This window comes from Panthera tigris, chromosome D2, assembly GCF_018350195.1.
Source record: "Panthera tigris isolate Pti1 chromosome D2, P.tigris_Pti1_mat1.1, whole genome shotgun sequence".
NCBI lineage: Eukaryota > Metazoa > Chordata > Mammalia > Carnivora > Felidae > Panthera > Panthera tigris.
Window position 1 is genome coordinate 80,363,424 of NC_056670.1, and position 22,083 is coordinate 80,385,506.

Below are 22,083 nucleotides of genomic sequence, written 5' to 3' on the forward strand. Positions count from 1 at the left end.
GAAACCCACGCACTCGTCCTTTCACATCAGGACTTCTGCCTCCGCTTTCACACGCGCCCTTCTGCTCTTTGCACAACTCCCCTCCCTCCTTGACCGACCTGTGGCCTGGTTCTCTTCTCCGGCCTCCTGCGGCACACCTGTCTACTCTTCCTGTTATCTGGAGCGGGGATCTGTTCGGCTTTGCTCTCCATGTCTGTGTTCTCTCTCCGTCTAGTGAGTGTGCAAGTCAGGGAACGCACCAAGCACAGCTCTGACCCAAGGGCACTGAGAGATGGCAGTGCCCTTCTCCCCTCCCTGCACCCTGGAGGACGGGAGCTGTGCTGTGCAAGACTCTGGGTCCCCATGTCATCGTGCCCAGGCACAGCAGCCAGTGCACTTAGGGACTCGGGCGCCATCCGCTAGGTGACCAGCAGGGCTGGAGGAGGGTGAGTTACCAGCTCGGTTTTATCTGGGGAGGGAAGGGTGGAAATGAGTAGGTTTCTCAGAATCGTAAGCATTCACTTACGTTCACTGGTGGAATTCAGAGCCGTGTCCTGGTAGGCCTTGTAAATGTTGATGAGGGTAAAGTGATCTCCTTCAGGATGTAAAAATGTCTTCCAACAAGTCAAGGCAGCCTCCTCAGCTCCACGCGGCAGATTAGAAAAGCAATTGGGAGCTTTAAGACACAAGAGGTCACAAGGTCAGCAACCCTGGAGCCGCTTCATGACCTTAGCACAACGCAGAGGGAGGGGCTCGCCACTGTGTGCAGAACAGCTCCTGTCCGATCCTCTGAATAAAGGTTATTCTTGCTTACTTAGAAGTCAAGGGGATGTAGGGTGAGTTCTCATGAACGTGTCTCTCCCTTTTCACGTTTGTTTCCCGCAGGTCTGGTCAGCAGAGTTAACAGCCTGCTGGTATTACCATCAGAGCAGGGGCACCCGAGACGCTTCGAGGGCAGTGGCTAGAACAGGATGGGAACTTTGAGGTCTAACGCGGCACGGCCTATGGCCTGTTCTGCCAGTAGAAGAACGAACTAAGACATATAAACCAAGAAGAATGAAGGTGGTAGGAAATAAAAGAAACACCTAATTCTTTGGGGGAGAACACTCCCAGCAATGCATTTTTACTTCAATGTCTGATTAAGAAATTCACTGGGGTTTGATTGATTTTTTCATATCAAGATAATCCTTATAACTTTCTACCTTTCAAATCTAGCAAAATACTTCATTATCACTTCAAAAGGTGAAGTGGATTACTGCCTCCGTTAGGTACTTCATAAAATACTTCAAACGGACCTCATTTAACTCTGTCCCCGGGACAGCCTCACAACGCGGAAGAACAGCCCTTCAGGGGTACCTGTCACCATGGCGGCGATCGTCAGCATCTCCTCTACGCAGTCGAATTCACAGGACGCTAAGATCGACTTTGAGAGTTGGGGGTCAAGAGGAAACTCCGACATGATGATCCCAAACTCCGAGAGATTCCCGTCATTGTCCAGCGCCGCCAGGTAGTCCAAGTCTTCCAGAGCCTGCATCAGACTTTCCGGCGCTAGCAAAGAAAAAGGCAGCAGCAGCTTACGTCATCTACAGCCAAGAGGGCGTAACGTACTGGACCTCCCTTCCCGCACCAAACAACCCTACGGGGCAAAATATGTGACACAACCGTTTACGAGACAACGGACGTCAGGCCGTGAAGGACAGTGATTCCTGAGAGGGGGACGCTAATGAAGTGAGCCCCGTGGCTGCCCAGCTTAAGGCCTGGGGAGAGTTTCCCGCCTGCAGTGCCAGCGGGGACCCAGGTGGGGCCTGCCAGACTCCCTGAGTTATAAAGATGGTGCTGAGCGTGTGGGGAGACAAAGGCGGCCGGGGCCTGCAGGTGGGGGAACACCTGACAGGAGAGAGCCACAGACAGGACTCAGAAGATCTCTGAAAGGTCCCCTCGATGCATCGGCAGAGCACGTGTAAGAAACTACGTCAGGCCGCAACAAGAACCATCCAGACGATTAGACGGACGGTGCCTGATGCTCACACGGGATCTAGGATACTGTCCACTTCTACCCACTGGGCTGGGAAACCTCACAACTCAGGGGCCCTGGGCAGGAGACACGGAAGGGACGAACTACCCCCCCTGGACGTGCACCGCTCCACTCCGCCAAACAAACAAAACCAGGATCTGGAAGGATCATCCTGCAGCCAGGATAAAGGTCAGGCATATTTATAGGAATACAAAATATCCAATACCCAACACAGCAAAGTGCACAATGTCTAGCGTCCGATAAAAAATTATGAGGCATGAAGAACAGGAAGATCCAGTCCCATAATAAAGAGAAAAATTAAACAAATGAAACTGACCCAGGACTCGGATGACAGAAATAGTAGACAAGGAATGTTAAGAGCTATTTGCCAGTGCACAGAAGGACAGAAGGCTGATTTTTCTCTGTATCTATGTTTCCCCTTTAAGTTTATATAACGTCAGTAATGGTGTGGTCATTATATATGTTTAATCTCCACCGAAAAAGATAACCCACCTATTCAAAACAAGGTATTCTTGCCCTTGTAGAATAAGATTATATTAATAAAAAATACAGGTGTTTTTCACCTGTCTAGTAGGTGACAAAGCAATAAAAGCCGCAGAAAGAAGCAAATCACACACTATTAAGCTGCTATCCTGTTCTGTCCCCAAAATGGAAGGATATTTGAGCACGACTGGATAGCTTTCCTTTGTCTGAACTCCAGCATGTGCCCGCTGAGCAGGAGACAGACCATGGGGACCTGCGAAGCAACTTTAACCTACCGGATCAGGGAGTTCGAGGTAACAGACAGTAAAAATTTCCTTATTTGCTATTCAGACACTGCTAAGCTACTTGTCAGAATTTCAGGCAACTCGCGTGACCAACTCGGATTTGATAACGTCCCCTCTTTCCTAACAAGACACACTGAAAACACCGGGCGACACTACTGTGGGTTGGCAAACAGTTCGCTGCGGCTGCCCGTGGTTCAGCGCGTCTCCAGTCCTTTCACTGCAGAGCAGAGCAGGTGACGGGCCTGCTCTCGGCCTGTGCCACCCGGGCCGCAGGCAAAAGCAGTGGCCCCAGCGAACGTGCCCGGACCTGACACAGGTTGGAGCACAGTTTTCATTCCCAGCTGGGAGAAGAGAAGTTGAACTTCCCTGTTGGTATTGAACTCCGTCACTGAGACTGAACACGGAGCACAGCAGGGCTGCCCAGGAGGTCCCCCGCCCTCCCCGGGCCCTGACGCCTCGGTCACGCCTGGGTGCCGCACGGAGCCCTGGCGTGCTCCTCATCCGTTCTTGGGGACCCCCAGGCAAAGAGGAGACCTCGAGAAGACGGTCCCGGGAAGGAAACAGATGGGCTGTTGAAGGAACAAGTCCGAGGGTTCTGTCAGTGAGCCATGAGATGGAGGAACAGCTGACTTGCCCGAGAAGGTACGAGAAGCGGGAAGGGAAACAAGCCTCGCAGATTAAATGCAGCTGGAGGCGTGAGGAGCTCACTTACAGAAAACGGTGTAGGAACAGTTTCTATAAATCAGCGACACTGGTGCGTTGTACGTTACAGGACCTTCAGCAACTGTCCCTGTAAGCATCTGGCTTCATGACCAGGCTCTGTTCCCAAAGGGCACTGCTCGTCCCCGTTTTCATGCCCTGCGGTGGAGGCTGCACACAGGATTACCGGCAGAAATGACTTCTTAATTCTGCTCCCACCCTCACACCAGAAAAAGAGAGGGTGTTCCTGAGGCTTGATCATATTAGAAGCAACAAGTTAATGAATGTAGATTTTACAGGTGAAGGAACTAATAATGAACTGAATAGAATTTGCCGATATTGCATTCCACACTTTAAGACCTGTCCCCAGTGTGGCTCCTAAAATTGTCTTAGCTAAAGATCAGGCTTAGAAGAGGCTCTTTATGGCAGTGTCGCTTAAGTGTGATCCATGGGAAATACTGCTAACAGATGTCTCGGGCAGAACAGGGCAAGGAGCCTCTCCTGGTAAGCGGTCCCCAAAGCCAGGGCTGGTCCCTCTCCTCCCACCATACTCCTTACCCTGCTTTCTATCCGGTAAGGATATAGCATCAAAGTCCAATCGGAGTCATTAGAATTCAGAAGGATTTTCGAGACAGGGTGGCCTCCACTGGTAAACGGCAGAGACCCATTTTCAATGCCACACCCACTCCTTTCTGGCAGGAGCCGAAGTCTTCTGTACCCAGCCTTGCTGTGGCCGGGGCTTTTGGACAACGGCAGTGCCCGCCTGGCACCATCTGCAGCACGAGGCGGGGGCGGCCCGGCCCCTCCAAGCTGACCTAGCTGTGCGCTCAGACTTCTCGCACGCCCCCTCTGCCCCTGACCGTGCCGTGGAAGGAGACCCAGACCAGACAGCCACGGGCACCTCCGTCACTGCCACCCCGGCACAAGCCTAGGGAGCGACCACGAGGGGAAGAAAGGAGCCGAGGCTGCTCTGTTGGCTGTTTGCTGATTGACTTAGTCTCTTATAAGGATGACACTCAACTCATTCACTCCCTTCCTCCTAAGCCACTCATGGCTTCTTGTGCTGCTGGCACTTGCAAGGCCCTGAGGGCAGGTACACACGTGGACGGGCTCAATCGTGGCCTTCAGAACTGGCGGTCTGAGGAGGGACATCGACACAGAACCCAACAATCCCTTTCCAATGTGCTGGGAATGTGGTTTTACCTAGGAGTGTGCCTCCACTCCCAGAGAAGCATGTGAGCTGTACCGTGTGACCGCCTCCTACACTGCCACCAACCTGCACACAGGGCTGACCGGTTCAGGGTGGGCCCCTTCTCAAACAGAGCCGATGACTCTATGGTGGGAGTCTTAGGAGTCTGGACCCAGAGAAACCGGGATTTCCAAGGGCTGACTCGGGACATCCTAAGGCTCAAGGCAGAACACGGCCAACTTTCTGCCTTGTGGACTGAAAAGAGAGAGCAAAGGAGAAGAACCAAGAGAGAAGGATATGGTTCACGGGAGCCATGTTGGGCTCTGCGCGGAAGTGTGGAGCCTGCTTGGGGTTCTCTCCCTCCTTCCCTCCCTCTCTCTCTGTCCCTCCCTCTCTCGGCCCCTTCCCTGCTCGCACTGTTTCTCCCTCAAAATAAAAGAAGCAAGTAAACGTTTTTTAAAACTGTAGCTTCTGGTCCCAAGTGGTTTTAGGACTGGGACTTGGGCATTGCGTATGCTGCAAAGTCCACAGAAGGAAGAGACTGAGCAATCAGATGGCTCTGGGTTCACACCATAGACTCTCAAGTCAGGACTTTTAGGTTAAGAGTTTGATTCTGAAAATAGGAAGGAAACGCTTCTGCTTCCCTGAGTTTCAAAGGACATGCTCATAAAGCCTGGCATTTGCCTACTTCCTACCCCCTATACACGGCACTTTTGCATAATCTTATTTAAATCTCTTTTCCCCAAGTTCATTTATTTTGAGACAGAGCGAGAGCACACAAATAGGGTGGGGGGGAGAACCCCAAGCAGGCTCCACACCACCAGGGCGGACGCTGATGCAGGGCTCGGACCCGCGAACCGTGAGATCATGACCTCAGCCCAGATCAAGAGTCAGACACTTAACCGACTGAGCCACCCAGGCGCCCCCTCATTTGAACCTCTTTGTAACCCCCTGACACAAGAGGGCAGACACTGTATCCTCATGCTACAGATGAGGAAAAGGTAAGTGACCTGCCAAAGGCAGAGGCCTGAGCGGCCCAACTCGGCGAAACGAGGATGTGAGCCCAGGCCTCTGCACCTGGCAGCACGCCTCCTGGCTCCACGTCCAAGCTCTGCTGTGACCCACCGCGATTCCTCAGAGGCAGCCCGCTGCTGCCTCCCAACGCCTGTGGTCTGGTATCTGCTTTTCCCACCACGGAAACTGCGTGGTGTGCGCCCGTCCGCAGCTTAGGGCCCATGTGCCTGTCGCAGAGTGGGGGTAGGAGTCATGCAGGTGGTGACAGACATAGTATTTACCGTGTGCCTGTGCGTTTCTTTAAATTTTTTTTAACACTTATTTTTGAGAGAGACAGAGCAGGGACAGAGCTCATGGGCAGAGAGAGAGGGAGACACAGAATCTGAAGCAGGTTCCGGGCTCTGAGCTGTCGGCACAGAGCCTGATGTGGGGCTCGAACCCACAACCCACGAGATCATGACCTGAGCCCAACTCGGACGCTTAACCGAGCCACCCAGGTGCCCGTGTGCCCATATTTCTAAGGGCCCCATGCGTGGTAACTAATTCATCTTGACAATTCTATAAACCAATTACTCTGATTACATTCCCATTCAGATGAAGAAACAGACCCTGAGAAAGTGACATAATGCTGGATGTGACACAGCGAGCCAGGGGGGCGGGACCGGAGCCCTGGCAGTCTGCTCAGGAGCCTGAGCTTTCGGTGTCCCTCTGCCCTGGCTCCCCAGGGACGGCCCGCTCCCATGTCTCGTCCCAGCTTAATCATGCACCCTCGAACGCCCCTTTGACCCTCGAACGCCCTGGCCTGGCTAACAAGTCACTTGCTCACAGGACCTATGAAGAGCCTGATGCGGATCAAGAGCTGAAAATGCTTCCTTCCATTCTGCGCCTTATACAATCTCTCCCGTTCTCCGCTTCGCTTTCTGAAAAATTACTTTGTCGCTTCCAGCATCTTCCAAGATCCTCATTCAGCCGCCCCTGGGTTGTTCTACTTTATCTGTGCCTCTTTTTCCCATGCCCACCCGGCCACCTGAATACTGCAATAAACTCCGCGTGGCCTCAGACACTCATTCGGAAACCCACGCTGGGCCTTCCTGCCGGAATGGCCAGACCACCTGCTCACCTCTGGGGCTGTCTGGGGGCAGCGGGCAGCGGACGGAAGCGTCCTTGGCGAGGCTGTGCCACTGTGAGCATGGAGTCTGCAGCCCACACTCCCTCTGTTCTCCTCTCAGTACAGACTGTAATGTGTAAAGACCCTTCTGTGAACCCCGAAGCAAAATATCATGTGTCCAGGGACACAGAGACCTGCACGCGTGCTTCTCCAGTGGGCGCACGAACGGCTCTACCGTGGTGGCCAGAGTTCCAGAAGATCCTGATTTCTTGACGCCTGACTCCTCACCGCAGATCAACCCACTGCAGCATCTTCAATCCCTCTTTCTGCCCACACGGATGCTGGCCTCTGCAGCCCCGACTTTATTCCGTCCCTGCGTTCTCTCCCGTTTTCTTGAGCTCTCATCCTGCACATGATGTCTGGCAAGTCTGTGTGTAGGGGTTCATCTCTCCTAGATCATTCTGAAGCCAGTGGTCTGGCCACCCCCAAAATGGGTTCTGCCTCCTGATACACAGATGACCTCTGATGTAGCCCAGCGCACCGCAGCTAGTTTGTCTCCAGTTGCTGTGCGGGTGCCATCGCCTTCCCGGAGGAGGAGACGTGGTCCGTCGGTCCGACGCCTCCCGGTGCAGACTGCCAGTGATGGCGTCGCTCATGATGGAGGCCAACAGTCAGCACTAGGCAGGAAAAACAACTGGTTCTTTTTTTTCTTTTTTAAGAGATCAGTATCAAGGGAGTTCAGTGAATAGCCTGTAGCCTAGTTATGCCAGATTCATTTTCACATGGCTCATGAGGCCTGAAAAGGGTAACACGTTTGCTGCATTTGCGTATTTCAATTAGCAGCTGAATTAATGCAGCAGCTGCAAGCGTCATCTTTATTTCCTTCTAAAACGATGAGTCAGACTTAGTCCACAGTTCTCTTTTCCTCGAACACAGCAGAACACGGGTGTGTGCACGCTGTCAGGAGACAAAAAGGAGCTGCCCCACTAACCCTCTGTGCCCAGTTCTCAGCTCCAGGCAGCGCAGGGGGAGGCTGGCGGGAGGAAGTGGGGTCTGCTGCGGTTTGCCGTCTGCTCTTTGGAATCTTTGACGTTACAAAGCCTGCTTTTCTTCTCCCTTCCTGGCAAGGCCACCAGACACCTACCGTCTGGAACGGGAAGACACCCGGGGACCCGACACTTGGTGACTCTGGGGCCGGAGCGATGAGCGGCACAACTGGAACAGTGGTTTTCAGAAACGAAGCACGTCTCTGCAGAGCTCGGTCCCCAGAAGCTCTCGGCAGGGCTCACTGTGGCCGACGGGCTCTGACAGAAGCCGAGCCGTCTGAAGCTGAGGTCACCGTGAGAAACCTGAGAAACGGGGACGCGTGGCCCAGACCCTCGCTTGCTTCCTCAGCAGCCAGAGGAAAAGCCGGGAGAAGGACGGGTGGCCGTTTGACAGCCCCGGGGTGGAGGCTACCGGGATATTGTCCCCCGGCCCCGTCGGACTCCCCACGATTCCCGTGACCCCACACGGTCCAGTAAGGCAAGTGCGCTGAGCCGAGGTCGCCACACACACACTACAACCTTACGTCCCCAGAGCTCCTCCTGCCTAGGTCGGTGCACCCAGCAGACACGCATTCCTCGCTTCGGCCGGTGACCCAGGAGCCGGGCCCCAGGAACGCTCTTCTCAGGCAGGGAGGCCGGGAGCCAAGCAAAATCGGCTCACGTCCCCCGAGGCCCGCGGGAAGGTGGCGCCGCGTGGCCGCCACCCAGGTGCGAGCCCATTTTCCCAGGTACATCTCCTCGACGCACATCCTACTCCGGCTTCTTCTCTGTCCTGTCTGCGTCTCGGCTCCTCTGCTGCTCACCCTGGAGAAGGTCTTCCCGCTGCCCTGTGCTCTGACACCTGCATCCTCTAGGCCCTTAGGGAAGCCAGTCTCCCACCCAAGGACAGCCTCTCCGGGGGCTCCGTGCCCCCCCCCCCAGGTCATGGTGGCTTCCAGGGGCCCCGCACATGGTCCTGCAGACTTGGCACAGTGGGCAGATGGGGTAGGGGGGCATGGACACTGCAGAAGAGCTGTCCGCAGTCCTTCTTCTGGAAGGACAGAGAGCTCCCGGGAGGAAATGGCTGCAGAGGAAGTAGATGGATTTCAGAAGGAGCAGCTCGGGTCCCTCTCCCTCCTGGAGATCCCCCTGCTCCTTAGGTGGGAAAGTCTGCACTGAAAATCTAAGACCCCAAAGGGTTCCCCAGAGTAATTGATTTTTCACGGTGTTTACTGGGAGACTTTTGTTGTAAAACTCTGAAAGGCTCCAGGGAAGGACGCAACACTGGTGCAGAGCAAGGTGCACCTGCCGGGCCCTCAGGGTGAGGAAACTTCTAGAGATGCTCCTGGGGCGCCCTGAGGCGGCAGGTGCCTCTGGTCCCGCCCACGCCAACTTCTCGCACCCTCCGCACAGGGCCGCGCCACTTAGAAGGACAAGCTGTCTCCACTGTCGACTTTGCACCTGTCACCTTTAGAGCACCTTCCTCTTAACCCAGTCCAAATTCTACCAATCATTTTCGGAAATGTTTGAGAAAGAGTTACTCTAAAATAACGTACTTCTCGGGGTGCCTGGGTGGCTCAGTCAGTTGAGCATCCAACTTTGGCTCAGGTCATGATCTCGTGGTTTGTGGGTTCGAGCCCCATGTTGGGCTCTGTGCTGACAGCTCGGAGCCCGGAGCCTGCTTCGGATTCTGTGTCTCCCTCTCTCTCTGCCCCTCCCCTGCTCATGCTCTGTCTCTGTCTCTCAGTAATAAATAAACGTTAAAAAATAATTTTAAATAATGTACTTCGCAAGTGCTTGTAAATCCTACCAGCACTGCTGGGCAAAATGACAGAAAAACAGGAACAGAGAGAAAACATCCCAAACAAAGAAGAAATTCCACTGTTTCCAACTATGCTCTCTGCTTACACGATCTTTTGTGACTCTCTCGTGTGCATGTGATACAGAACCCGGATCAGTAGGTTGTCATCCACCGCCCCCCCCCCCCCCCCGCCCCCCACCTGCCACCGTCTGATACACATACTGAAAATTTCAACCACTGGCCTAAAGTGTGAAAAAAATTAAGGACGTTCTTTTTATCAAAGCACAAGTGAACTAAGTTATCAGTGAAGGGCAACCAATCCTTTCAGTCAGGACCCTCCATGGGGGACTCACGTACCCACTCTGTTTCGGTGAGGTCAAGCTGCTGGTCCGAGAACAAAGCAGCGGTTCCCAAGGTAAAGACGCCTGGACGCGGGCAGGGGCAGTGGGAAGGGGCTGCCTGTGGAAGAGACCTCTCTCGGGCCGGGACTGGCCACCCCTGCCCAGCTGCCCGGGCTCCAGGGTCCAGATCATTCTCCAGTGTCAGGGCAAGAAGTTCCTACAGGTTTGTCGAAAAATGACTTCAGAGGACATGTGCCTCTAACGGGGACAATGCTTGTACGACCAAATCCCCGCGCGCCTGCCTGTGCCACTGAGTGCCACCTGCTCTCAGGCCCGGGCCCGGGCAGGGGCACGCGTCTCCGCCACGTCTCCGCCACGCGCCCCGAGAACACTCGAGCACACAGCTACCTGGTCTGTTGATGAAGTCACAGTGGCCTAAGCCCGCGATGTCTATTCTCTTCACGAACAGCACCATGCTGGTCAGGTTCGCCTCCTGCATCTCAGCTGGCTTGAGCGGCCGCATGTCTTTGGAGGCGAACTCCTCAGAGTACAGACGGAAGAGTTTTCCTGGAAGAAACCAAGGGACATGGTTACGATGGCTCCCGGTTGCCTGCCTCTGGGAATTTGCGGCCGTGTTCGTGGCCGTGGTGCTACCTGGAGAAGACGAACCGACAATCTGCTTGCGTATCTCCGCTTGGCTTTGGCTGATGGGCTGCGTGACGAGTGAGTTCGCTCTGATTCTAGGGTTGTACACCTGTGAACGGAAAGACAGCATTTTTAGTGTCACAGCGCTCAAGATGTCGCAGGCTCGCCGGACCAGAGGGGACTGCGTGGTCCAGGGCGCTTTGCGAAACGCCCAACTACAGACTCGTTTTCTTGGGATGACATTTGTTATTGTTTCGCTTGCCCTGAGAGCGAAACTGCTAGTGGCTTGATAAATGGATTTAGAGACTGTCTGCTTTCAATGTAGGTTCAATAAACACAGGGCCTCTGCACCATCTCCCGAAATGCTGGTGGTGTCGCTTCTCAAAGCACGACCCTGTGAACGATGACAGATCGTCACATGCCACACAGAGGAAAGGATGATCACCCGCCGGTGCTGTGTCTCTTCAAGGTTCCATTCAAGTTGTGATCTCAGCGGTCTGACCTTGACAACATATGCTGAGCCCTCCCAGTGCTAGGGGCTCAGACAAAAACGGCATATGGCACCAAGCGGGGTTTTTCCTACGGGTGGTTTGAGGGGGAAAGTGACAGCCCTGGGTTCTCTGAATGGTGGACTAATTCAGTAAGAGCCCAAACCGGTTCCCAGGGAGCCTTCAGAACGGCTGGAATTGCTCTGTCACAGTAACATACTGCGGGGACCCAGTTTCCTAAAGGGGTAAAAGGTACGTAAACCTCTAATGATGTGAAATGGATCAATACCCTGGTACGTTTCTTTTCAAGTTCTTAAATGCTATGATTCCTTAAAAGTTCCAGTGTCTTTGAGAGCTTGAGATAGCCTACTTCCATTTTCCTAATTTTTTTTTTACTTAAAGGTAGTTATAAAAGTATTTTTAAAAATTTAGGATAGGATTTCATCCTGTCAACATTAAACCCAAAATCTGATAAAATTAAAGCCAGTGTACTCGAAACCAAATTCTGGTAAATCACCAAGAGAAGATGCTAATTACTTTGAGAAAGGGGGTCCCCCCAAGACACTCAGGAGGATGTACGTAGGAAAAGACTGGTTCAGGAGTCGGATCCTTTGCCTTGCTAGCACCTTAGCTAAAGAAAAACCACTGACAAGAAAAGCCATCACCTTTCCGCTTTAGTAGCTGTGTCTTTTCTCACAGCGTTTTCCTCTGGCACCTCAATTAGCGTGGGGATTACCGACAAGCTAACGAAAGGCAGTAGTGGGTAGGCAAGACTGGTCACCGGCCGCGATAATCCTCCTGTGTGCGCATGGGCAACTCAGAGACTCATCAGATCACAGAGTTCATCCTCACGTCCTGCTCGATACGATGGCAGGAACCCAAGAAATGGATTCTCGATGCCCACCAGCAGGCTATTTACGCACGTGACAAGAATTTACCTTTCTCCTTTCCACACCCACGTCGATGACAAATTTGACTGTGTTACTCCAGATCAAAGACTCTCCGGAGCTAGTGGTTAGCACCACTCTCCTCTGATAAACTTGGCATCTTTTTTCTGTTTCCTCATTTGGCTTGAACAATGCACATTTCTCTTCTGGGTACAGAGGAACCACCACCAGCTCCCCTAGATCTGGGTTCAAGTTAGATCCTTCTTGACAGACAATTTCATAGGCCTTTTCAATATCCTAAAGTAAAAAAAATAACATCATCCATGAGAATAAAATATGTTACAACTTCATCACTTTAAAAAAAAGATGTCTAAGTTAAATAAAACTACAGGCAAAAGGTACATAATGTATGCAGGGCAAGAAATACCTGTGTTGTTGTCTCTGTGAATCATTACATGAAAAGAAGACCCGACTAGATGAGTACATTTCTTTGGGGAAGTTAAATACAACTTATAAACAATTTCATTGCTTTTCATCCAAAATGGTCTTCCTCTTGGGAAATGTACTGCCCGTGCCTTTTTATGCATTTATCTTATTTTTCTAGATTGATGCAATTTCTCATATCCATTAACAATGACAGGTAAACAGAAGCTATCCTCATATTGATGGTGACGCATCACTGTGCTTTAATGGTGGAACAACTAAGAATTCTAAAACAATCTCTGGGTCTGTAATAAAAGCATATACACACCCATTCTGTAACCAGGGTTTCTGGGTCACTCTGACCCATTAGCCTTTAAGATAGTGTAAATGGAATGAAGTCGGCAGGAGACAGTCACTGCTGATTTACACACTGTGGCATGATTCAAGCATGTAGAAATATCCTTTTAAATTGTTTCACTGACAAATGTATTGGGGGAAGAAAAAGTAAGTTATTGCCCCTAAAACTACGCATAAGTAAGGGGGCAAAATGCTCCAAAGGCAAGGCACTTTAGATACTATTTTTCTTTCTTTTTTTTTTTTTTTTAACATTTATTCATTTTTGAGAGCGAGAGAGACAGAGTATGAGCAGGGGAGGGGCAGAGACACAGAATCCAAAACAGACCCCAGGCTTCGAGCTGTCTGCACAGAACCCGACGCGGGGCTCAAACTCACGGAGTGCAAGATCATGACCTGAGCCGAAGTCAGATGCTCAACTGACTGAGCCACCCAGGCGCCCCAGATAGTATTTTTCCATTTCTCAAATACAACTAGATTTTTAGGACCTCAAATAAAAGAGGTGTCATTTAATGTAACTCTTAAACCTTTGGAATTTATGTTTCTGAAGTTTTCTACTTTCTTCAGGGCCCAGCTAACAAACTACCGAATGGAAGAAGTCTCATTTCGTTCATCAGATTGCACTAAAAATCTACATGAAAAAGATGACTTCTCGTGACCACGAAGAGTTTTGAAGACCTAAGACCTATTCCATTTTCCAGTGTCCAGCTCGTTCTCCTTCCTTCCCTTCATCTGTAGAAGAGGGTTGAGTTGACTCATGGTTTTGTAGGGGACACATCTGCCTAGAAAAATGGCATCACAGGTCTCTAAGGCCGGGGGAGAGCTGTTTGAAAGTGACTCCCGGGCCTCCAGGAGGCCCCAGGAAGCAGGGCAGAGGCTTCCACGGGAGCAGCTGTCAGGGACACCCTCCCGTGTAGACCCCCTTCTTCCGCACAGAGGTGGCGTCCTTGGGGCAGATTTCTACCAAGCCAAGAGAGTACCTGCTGATCATAATAAATGAAAACTTGCCAGTTGGAGCACTCAGAACAAAATAATTTCTCCATATTTCTAATTCTGATCACATCACCATTCCACATGCGGACAGCCTATTAGAAATTAGCAGGAGGAGGACAGAGATGTGGGCTGTGTCTCCTGTCCCTGGCTGCTGCTCGGCCCCCCAGGACAGGCCCCATTCCATCCCTCCCGGATGACCCCCCCTCCCCGCCCCGCCGCTCCTGAACAGGCTGCCACAGGCGTTCCTGGAGCTGGAAAAGGAGGCTGATTCCAGCAGCCCGCTTGTGGGCAATTATTTTTCAAAATAAACCTTCCAACTGCACTCAAACATTTCTTATTCTCTTCGGATACTCTTTAAAAAGTGATTTGGGCCACTCAGTTTTTATTTGCTTCCCATTGCTAAAGCTTTGTGGTTGTAGGTGGGTTCTAAGGTTGAGTTTTGTTCTGAATGGAGAACGAAAAAAAGAAGAAAAGAACTCTTCAAAAGGAAAAAAAAAAAGCAGAGCAAAATAGACACTGACAGTGTGCATAGTGTAGGCGCTTCAGGCTCAGCTAACAAAGGATTTGAGGCCATAACCTTCAGAATTTGAAGGAAAAAGAAAGCTTAAAATACTGTTCACTTTTTTTTTTTTAATTTTTATTTTTGAGAGAGAGAGAGACAGAGTGCGAGCAGGGGAGGGACAGAGAGACACAGAATCCGAAGCAGGCTCCAGGCTCCGAGCGGTCAGCACAGAGCCCAAAGTGGGGTTCGAACCCACGAACCGCGAGATCATGACCTGAGCTGAAGTCGGACGCTCCACCGACTGAGCCACCCAGCGCCCCAAAATACTGTTTATTCATTTCCTTCTTACTCAATGTGTCTGTGCACTTACCTACGTGGGGCCTTCCTAAGTCACCTGCAAAGCCACGGAAAGCACGGTGACACATGCAGGGAGATCCCCGGCCCCAAGATGAAAAGGCCCAGAGTGACGCAAATACGCAGGGCATTTCCCAGAAAACCTTCCAGGCGACAATGCCGTCCTGTTTAAAGCAGCACAGCCATGTGGCTGCTGGCACCATAAATCCCAACTTCATTTTCTACTTCACGTATTTCACTTTTTTTTTTTCAGGTTAAAAGTTAAAGGATAAGGAACTATAAACACTGAGGGCTCAAAGTCTCAACTGAGTGTCAAAACACAGGACGGCCTGTGATGATGGGGATTAATTCACAGCAGGTTGAGGTGCTGAGCGAACGGTTATAGACAACGGGAGGTACCCAGTGCTCACCAACCCAAAATGTGTGAGGGCATTTCTACAATTTCCACTGTATCTCTTAAGGGGCGCCTGGGGGCTCAGTCAGTTAAGTGTCCAACTTCGGCTCAGGTCATGATCTCACAGTTCGTGGGTTCAAGCCCCGTGCCAGGCTCTGTGATGACAGCTCAGAACCTGGAGCTTGTTTTGGGTTCTGTGTCTCCCTCTCTCTCTGACCCTCCCCTGTTCATGCTCTGTCTCTGCCTCAAAAATAAACATTAAAAAAAATGAAAAACAAAATAAAACAAAATAAAAATAAAACAAAATAAAAATAAAACAAAGTAAAACAAAATAAAACAAAATAAAATAAAACAAAACAAAACAAAACAAAACAAAATAAAACAAAACAAAATAAAATAAAATAAAATAAAATAAAATAAAATAAAATAAAATGTATCTCTTAAAGGGCACCTGGAGGGCTCAGTTGGTTAAGTGTCTGATTCTTGATTTTGGCTCAGGTCATGATTTCACAGTTTGTAGGATCAAGCCCTGTGTGGGGCGCTGTGCTGACAGCACAGAGCCTGCTTGGGATTCTCTCTCTCTCTCTCTCTCTCTCTCTCTCCCCCCTCTCTCTGCCCCTCCCCTGCTTGCACTCTCTCTCAAAATAAACATTCAAAGATTTTTAAAATAAAAAAAATGTATCTCTTAAAAAATGACAGTGCATTTCTGTTAATGTACTGAACTGCTTGGATTTGCTTTCATGGGACATTTGACTGCTGTGGCAGGTTTTAACATTTTATATGGAAATCAAGAAAGTTTCAAATGGTATGGGGGGTGGGGGTGTGACCAACAGCGGCTAACATGGATTTCAGAGCAAGGCACATTTGTCGAAGAGAGAAACTGCGAGACCACAGGAGAGGGAGAGGCGTACCTTAATGGTAATCCTGGCAGAAGTGGTAAAGAAGAAAAGGGAAAAGTCCGGCAGGAGACTCAACTGCGTCCAGCCTGTTAGGTGGGACACGGGGACAAGCGAGCCCGATGCCAGCTGTGGAAGGCGGAGCTGGACTGGGAGAGAAAGCTGGTCCCGGCAGAGGTTTGCTGGAGCCAGCGGGACGCTGGCGACCCAGACCCGCCGTGAGCCGGTGCACCAAGAGGAGCCTGGCTCACGGGTTCCAGGGCTGGCCCCAGGTCAGACCCGCGGCACCTGCCCACCATCGTGGCCTCGCTCCCAGAGGCTCGGAACCGTAAGATCTGCACGCGAGAAGTTTTTTTCCAAAAATCAATTTTTGTCTACTCTGACTTGAAAGACTACTCATTCTATCAGTCTTAATTATCCTTCCTCCCTCCCACCCAGAAACTTATGTCTTCTTTTTCACCTGGTGACTGACCATTCATTCCGCCAATCTTCCCTTCCTCAGGCTTCGCCCGGTTACACTGAGAACCTGTCATCGTCCTCATGGATCCTTCCCCTGGCCGCCTGTTCATCTTACCACTTTCCTCAGGACTTTCTTGAATCATGCAGGCTTAGGAAATGATCACAGAATAAATCGCTATAATAGGGAGAAGACCTCCTATTGAAGAAACTGTATGGTCCATACATGAGAAATCGCTAAATCTATGGTAGTTATATATTTGAGATTCTGAATTACTTTCTTTATGGAAGCAGGTAAAATCTACGTTGTGAGAAGGCTGTCTGAAGTTCCCGAAGCCGGGAGGGCCCGTCGTCCTTTATGCTTTAAACATCAAGCCGCGTAAATACTTTGCAAGTAGTTTTGAAAGATGTGAGTACTTAAGGCTCTGAGGGAGAGCTGAGACACTTGTCTTTGCTCAGCTGGTGCCTCGGCCAACATCAAACAATCTCCCTTTCCCTTTGTGGTTTCTGCTTAATCACTGGAATCACTACGTACTGGGGTCATGGCCAGCTAAAAAGTAGCACTTTTACTGAGTAGGATGATGAGCAGGAAAAAAAGACCAGGAAATTAGTCCCTAAGAAGAAAGAGATAATCCTTGAGATTCTGGGGGCTTCTAGATTCAGCCAACAGAATACTACAGGGGAAGTAGGGTCGGGGCATAGCCACAAATAAAAACGAAACCCAAATCCACTGCAAGCCTGATGGCACCTTGACCCATATAAAAGCAGTAGCAAAGATTCAGTTACACATTTCTTTTTCTTTTTCTTTTTCTTAATGGTTTATTTATTTGGGGCACCTGGGTGGCACAGTCAGTTAAGCGTCCAACTTCAGCTCAGGTCATGAGTTTGCAGTCTGTGAGTTTGAGCCCGTCATCAGGCTCTGGGCCGACAGCTCAGAGCCTGGAGCCTGCTTCCGATTCTGTGTGTCCCTCTCTCTCTCTGCTCCTCCCCTACTCAAGCTCTGTCTCTTTCTCAAAACTAAATAAGCGTTAAAAAAATTTTTTTTTAAGTAATAAAGTTTATTTGAGAGAGAGGCAGCATGAGTAGGGGAGGGGCAGAAAGAGAAGGAGAGAGAGAGAATCCCAAGCAGCGCAGAGCCCCACGTGGGAGTCGCACTCAAAAAACCGTGAGATCAAAACTTGATCCGAAACGAAGAGTTGGACCTTCACGGACTGAGCCAAGCAGGCGCCCCTCAGTGATACATTTCTAATTACTCTTTTGAAATCACATTTTCCAGAATCCATGTGAGATCTTTCTCATCCTTTTTAAAAATTTTTTTTTTCAACGTTTTTTATTTATTTTTGGGACAGAGAGAGACACAGCATGAACGGGGGAGGGGCAGAGAGAGAGGGAGACACAGAATCGGAAACAGGCTCCAGGCTCCGAGCCATCAGCCCAGAGCCCGACGCGGGGCTCGAACTCACAGACCGCGAGATCGTGACCTGGCTGAAGTCGGACGCTTAACCGACTGAGCCACCCAGGTGCCCCTCTCATCCTTTTTTAAAAGGACCCCAGTGCAGGGAGAGAGTCCTCTGGGTGTGCTAGGCATTATACTTTCCCGCTAACACTGCGGTGACGACTGGAGGGGCATCCGTGGGATGGGTAGAGGCCTCCTCTCCGGCACACGCCCCCGGTCACACGGGAGACAGTGAGAGCATGACGGGAGTCGGCGTGCATCTTCCCTCCCGAGACCCTCTGGGGCAGACGGACACTCGGCCCGAGCCTGGTGTCAGCGGGTCAGCTCTGGGGACCACGGGCTGGAGGCCCCCAAGCTGCCCCCCGGGCCCTCCGTCCTCACCGCCTGGGACTGCAGAAGCACTTCTGTGCTCTCCTTCCAGAACACGTTTTGTTTGCCCTGCCTGCGCGTCTTCTCAAGTATTTAAAACAAGCAAGCGTTTCAACGGCGACTCAGCAAACTGAAACCCGGACGTTCACTATTAACAGCCTCGCCACAGGGTCAAGAGGCTCCCCGCTAAGTAACCCAGCTCCGCCGTGAGGTCAGAATATTACTTACTTGTTCACAGGCCAGAAAGACCACAATGTCTCCCTTCTCACCGGACTGGTGAATTTCAAAGATAAGGCGTAAAATGGACTCAAAAGACTCCTTCTGGGCCCCGCTCAGGTACACAACCTCCACGGGGTGCTGCTTCGTCACTTCTATGAGAGGCACGTTTCCGTAGTAAGAAATGAGTCTGCTGATCAGGTGAGGGGAGGAGTTAATTACAAGCTTCAGTTCGGGTCTCGCCATTAAAACGTCCTTAAGAAGGCCAAGTAACACATCCGTGGCAATGCTTCTTTCGTGGACGTCGTCTAAGATGATGACCCCGTAGCTACCCAGAAACGGACTGGACATCATCTCCCTCTGCAACATGCCATCGGTGCAGTACCTACAAAGAAGAGGCGGTCAAGTGAGCGGCTCTTGGGAGACACCAGACGACGACTCCTGCCGCCACCACAAACGCCTTTGCCGTCCCCTGACTCACTCAGGAGTTAGTGTGATAGAATCACCAGTTACTACTGACTCTCGTCTAAAAGCAAGTTATTTAAATCTATGCCTCTCCCGTCATGTCAGATGAATTATCCCCTTCTCAGCAAACTCCCTCCTCCAAGCACCGATCTTCTAGGAAGAAATGTTCCCGGCCAGGAGGAGGCAGTGTGTGGGTTTTGTAAATAATATCGAGGCTTAAATAAAAAGGGAAGATGGGGATTTATTTAAAACTCCACTGGACTCAGCAAAGCCTGGCCTTCCAGATTATATAATGCTAAAGGAACACTAAGGCTCAATCTTAAAGGTATACGGACCTTCGATTTTCCCTATAGCACAGAGATCTACTTCCTACCTTGCGTTCATAAGATCGCATATACAGTGCTTAAAAAAGCACTGTTCTGATGACTATGTAAAAATATATATTTGGACACTGTTAAAGTTTCATCAAATGCAGTTTATATTTAAATTCCTAATACAAAACTCCTGAAGGCTAAAAATGAAATCTAGAAAAGTTTTATTAGTTTCTGAAATGAAATATATTGCATTTGACCTTGAATGAAAATCTGAGTAATTCTTTTACAACCTGTGTTCTAGAGGGTCCATATTTGAAATTTATGTGTCATTCTACAGAACATCTTCATACATAGTTAAGAAAGACTATTCTAGGTATATAATATTTAGGTATATCTACGGTTTCAAAAAGGGCCACCAAAAAAGCCTAAAGAAGAACTAAATTGTTACATATAACGTGGGGGCGGGGGGGGGGGGGGAAGACAGTGGTAGGCATAAAGATTGTATTTACTAAGTGTCTATTACCTACCTAAAAGATTAGATACTAAGGGGTTACAAAGAAAGTGGAAAAGACCATACCAAATACAGGACCTTGCCTTCCATAATCGGTAGTTAACCTTAAACCCTCTCATTCAAACAGCCATTCACTCCGAGCTTATTAAAAATTATGGCTAGAATTAGATGTCCAAGGAAATGAATCTGGTTCCAATTTACCTTTGTAACGAGAAAGTCGCGAACACAGACAAGGGGCTTAAGCGTGTCGGTCACACGCGTGAGCTCATCTTGCCCCCGCAGCCCCCCTGCGAACAGGGAGAGCGGGCACCCCATCTCACGGACAGGGAAGCGTAAGCACAGAGAGGTTCGGGGGCTTGTGCGGGGCTCTGGTGAGCAAGTGGCAGAGACACGCATTTGACAGCCACGTCGCCTCCTTTTCAGAGCGTGGAAAACCGAGGGGGAAAATGGGGGATTGCTTTCTTTGATCAGAGGGGGCTTTGCAGTAGCTGTGGCCTCTTTGCTGCCACTCCCGCTCTGTTAGCCACAAATCAGAGTATCTGCTGACACCGCACCGGCTGGGGGCAGGGGGCGGGGGGGGGGGGGGGGGCGGCGGTCGTCAGGGTGGGAAAGAAAGAGCAGTCTCCCAGCAACAAGAAAAACTGCCAAGTGAGGATAAAAAGACAATGTGAGGGCCGGGCCCCCCAGCAAAGGCAGCAAAAGGGGGCCAAAGCGGGACCCCAACTCCCATCCACCTCCTGGATACACCTGCAGTTCAGCCCCCCTGCAGCCGAGAGCTACTTTCCAGAAAGAATGCTACATGCACGTAAGAACGAAACAAATGTCAACATAAGTTGTAGTTCTTCGTGCGGCCGCCAGGATTGAATGCTTGGGGGGCGGGGGCTCTGCCATAAAATAATCCCCTAGAAGCTACGTCCCAACACATAATAGACGTTTAAACAGGGAGATGGGTCTTCCACCTGCTCTGACAACATTGTTCGATTTCTCCAAAATTATTTATCTCCATGGCTTTCTAAAAAAAACAAAAAAAACCCAAAAAAAACAAAAAAAAAACTTAATTAAATTTACACTTGATCCATAAAAGATAAAAATACTGTAATACTTCATTTTGGAAGTAACTGTAACCGAGAGTCCCTGCCAAAACGTTTCCAGATGGCATTAAAGATATAAAAATACATACATTAACTTTAGAATATAGTCAGAGCTGTCCTTTAATTACTACCGCGAGCATGTGAAAGGCCACTTCAAAATGTGAAGGGTAAAGAATCAATCTGTCAAAGTTAGGGACCCTTTACTCTTTCGGGGACGTAGGTCCTGCCCTGTCCGCCACCGGCAGGGAGGTTTGTACCTATTTCATCTGTATCGTTTACAGACCCTTTGCATAATAGAGTTTATGCCTAGGTACTAATTTGAGGCCCTGGCTATCAAAGCAGAAGGTGACGAGCCTATCTTCGAGAAGTTCAAGTCATAGCGCTGTTGACGGAAAGATCCCTCCTGGTTTAACACTAGCCTGACGCCCTGCGTCTTCTGTTTTTGAAGATAAACACTTGAGGGGAAGCGGCTCAGTACCACGCAAATGAGTCACACGGGCTTTCTGAACGGGAGAAGTCCCCAGACTCTTGCGCTGGAGGATCAGGGCCCTCTGGCTGGCTCGGGGAGGGCACCGCTCCTTCCTTCCGCTGGCAAACTTGCTGATGTGAGATGCTGGGGAGTCCGAGGAGGAGCACACCGGGACCGCTGTCCCATACCACGGCACGGCACGGAGCACCGCGTGTGCACCCTCCCTGCTGGGGCAGATCTTCCCCCACGGTGGGCCCCACAAAGGAGTTACAGGTGTGCAGATACGCTGTTCCCAACACACTGGTCTCCCCGGCCCTCGGGGCGTCCAGGCCGCGCCTGGCTCGGCCGAAGCCCACGGGATGGCCAAGCAGCCTCGACCATGTCCTTGAGGTGCTGCTAACTACTTTCCACGTGGGCTGTGATGCAAAACTCCTTGAGCAACGCTGCCTCAGGGGAGGGCTCTCCCCCGACTTATCCTGTCTCTTGTCCCTTTTCCTCTGTGTGCCAAGCCCTTGGAGCCCCCGGGGCAGAGGATATCTCCCGATAAGTAGAGATAAGAAGAGGTCCCCCTCTCGCAACTCGTGGTGGCTGCTGAGAAGACTCTCTGGAACCGGGGAGGCTCCGACAAGTGCGGCCCGGAAAACGCCGGTCGAACCTGCCACGAGGAAGGCTGGAATCGAGGAGAGTCCGGCAAGCACCGAGCTTTCTAACTGACACTCCAGGAGCGGGAGGGAAGCCTTCCTGGAGGAGGTGACCCTTCGCGGCTGGAGGGAATCCGCCCCGCCGGGAAGAGGCGTGGGCATGCCAAGCGCAGGGCGCGTGGGCACACAGAGAACCACACG

The 22,083-nt window shown here is 50.8% G+C and overlaps 1 protein-coding gene across 4 annotated transcripts in view; it reads right to left on the reverse strand.

Moving 5' to 3' along the window:
- Positions 1-22,083, reverse strand: part of DHX32 (DEAH-box helicase 32 (putative)) — a 50,853-nt gene that overhangs the window by 4,637 nt on the left and 24,133 nt on the right. For all 4 annotated transcript variants that reach the window (XM_042961291.1, XM_042961288.1, XM_042961290.1 and 1 more), the window contains 6 exons: positions 18,404-18,776; positions 12,030-12,275; positions 10,613-10,712; positions 10,367-10,525; positions 1,336-1,527; positions 506-655 (listed from right to left, as the gene is read on the reverse strand). In XM_042961291.1, coding sequence (XP_042817225.1) covers positions 506-655; positions 1,336-1,527; positions 10,367-10,525; positions 10,613-10,712; positions 12,030-12,275; positions 18,404-18,776 — 1,220 coding nt within the window. The remainder of the gene's footprint in view (positions 1-505; positions 656-1,335; positions 1,528-10,366; positions 10,526-10,612; positions 10,713-12,029; positions 12,276-18,403; positions 18,777-22,083) is intronic.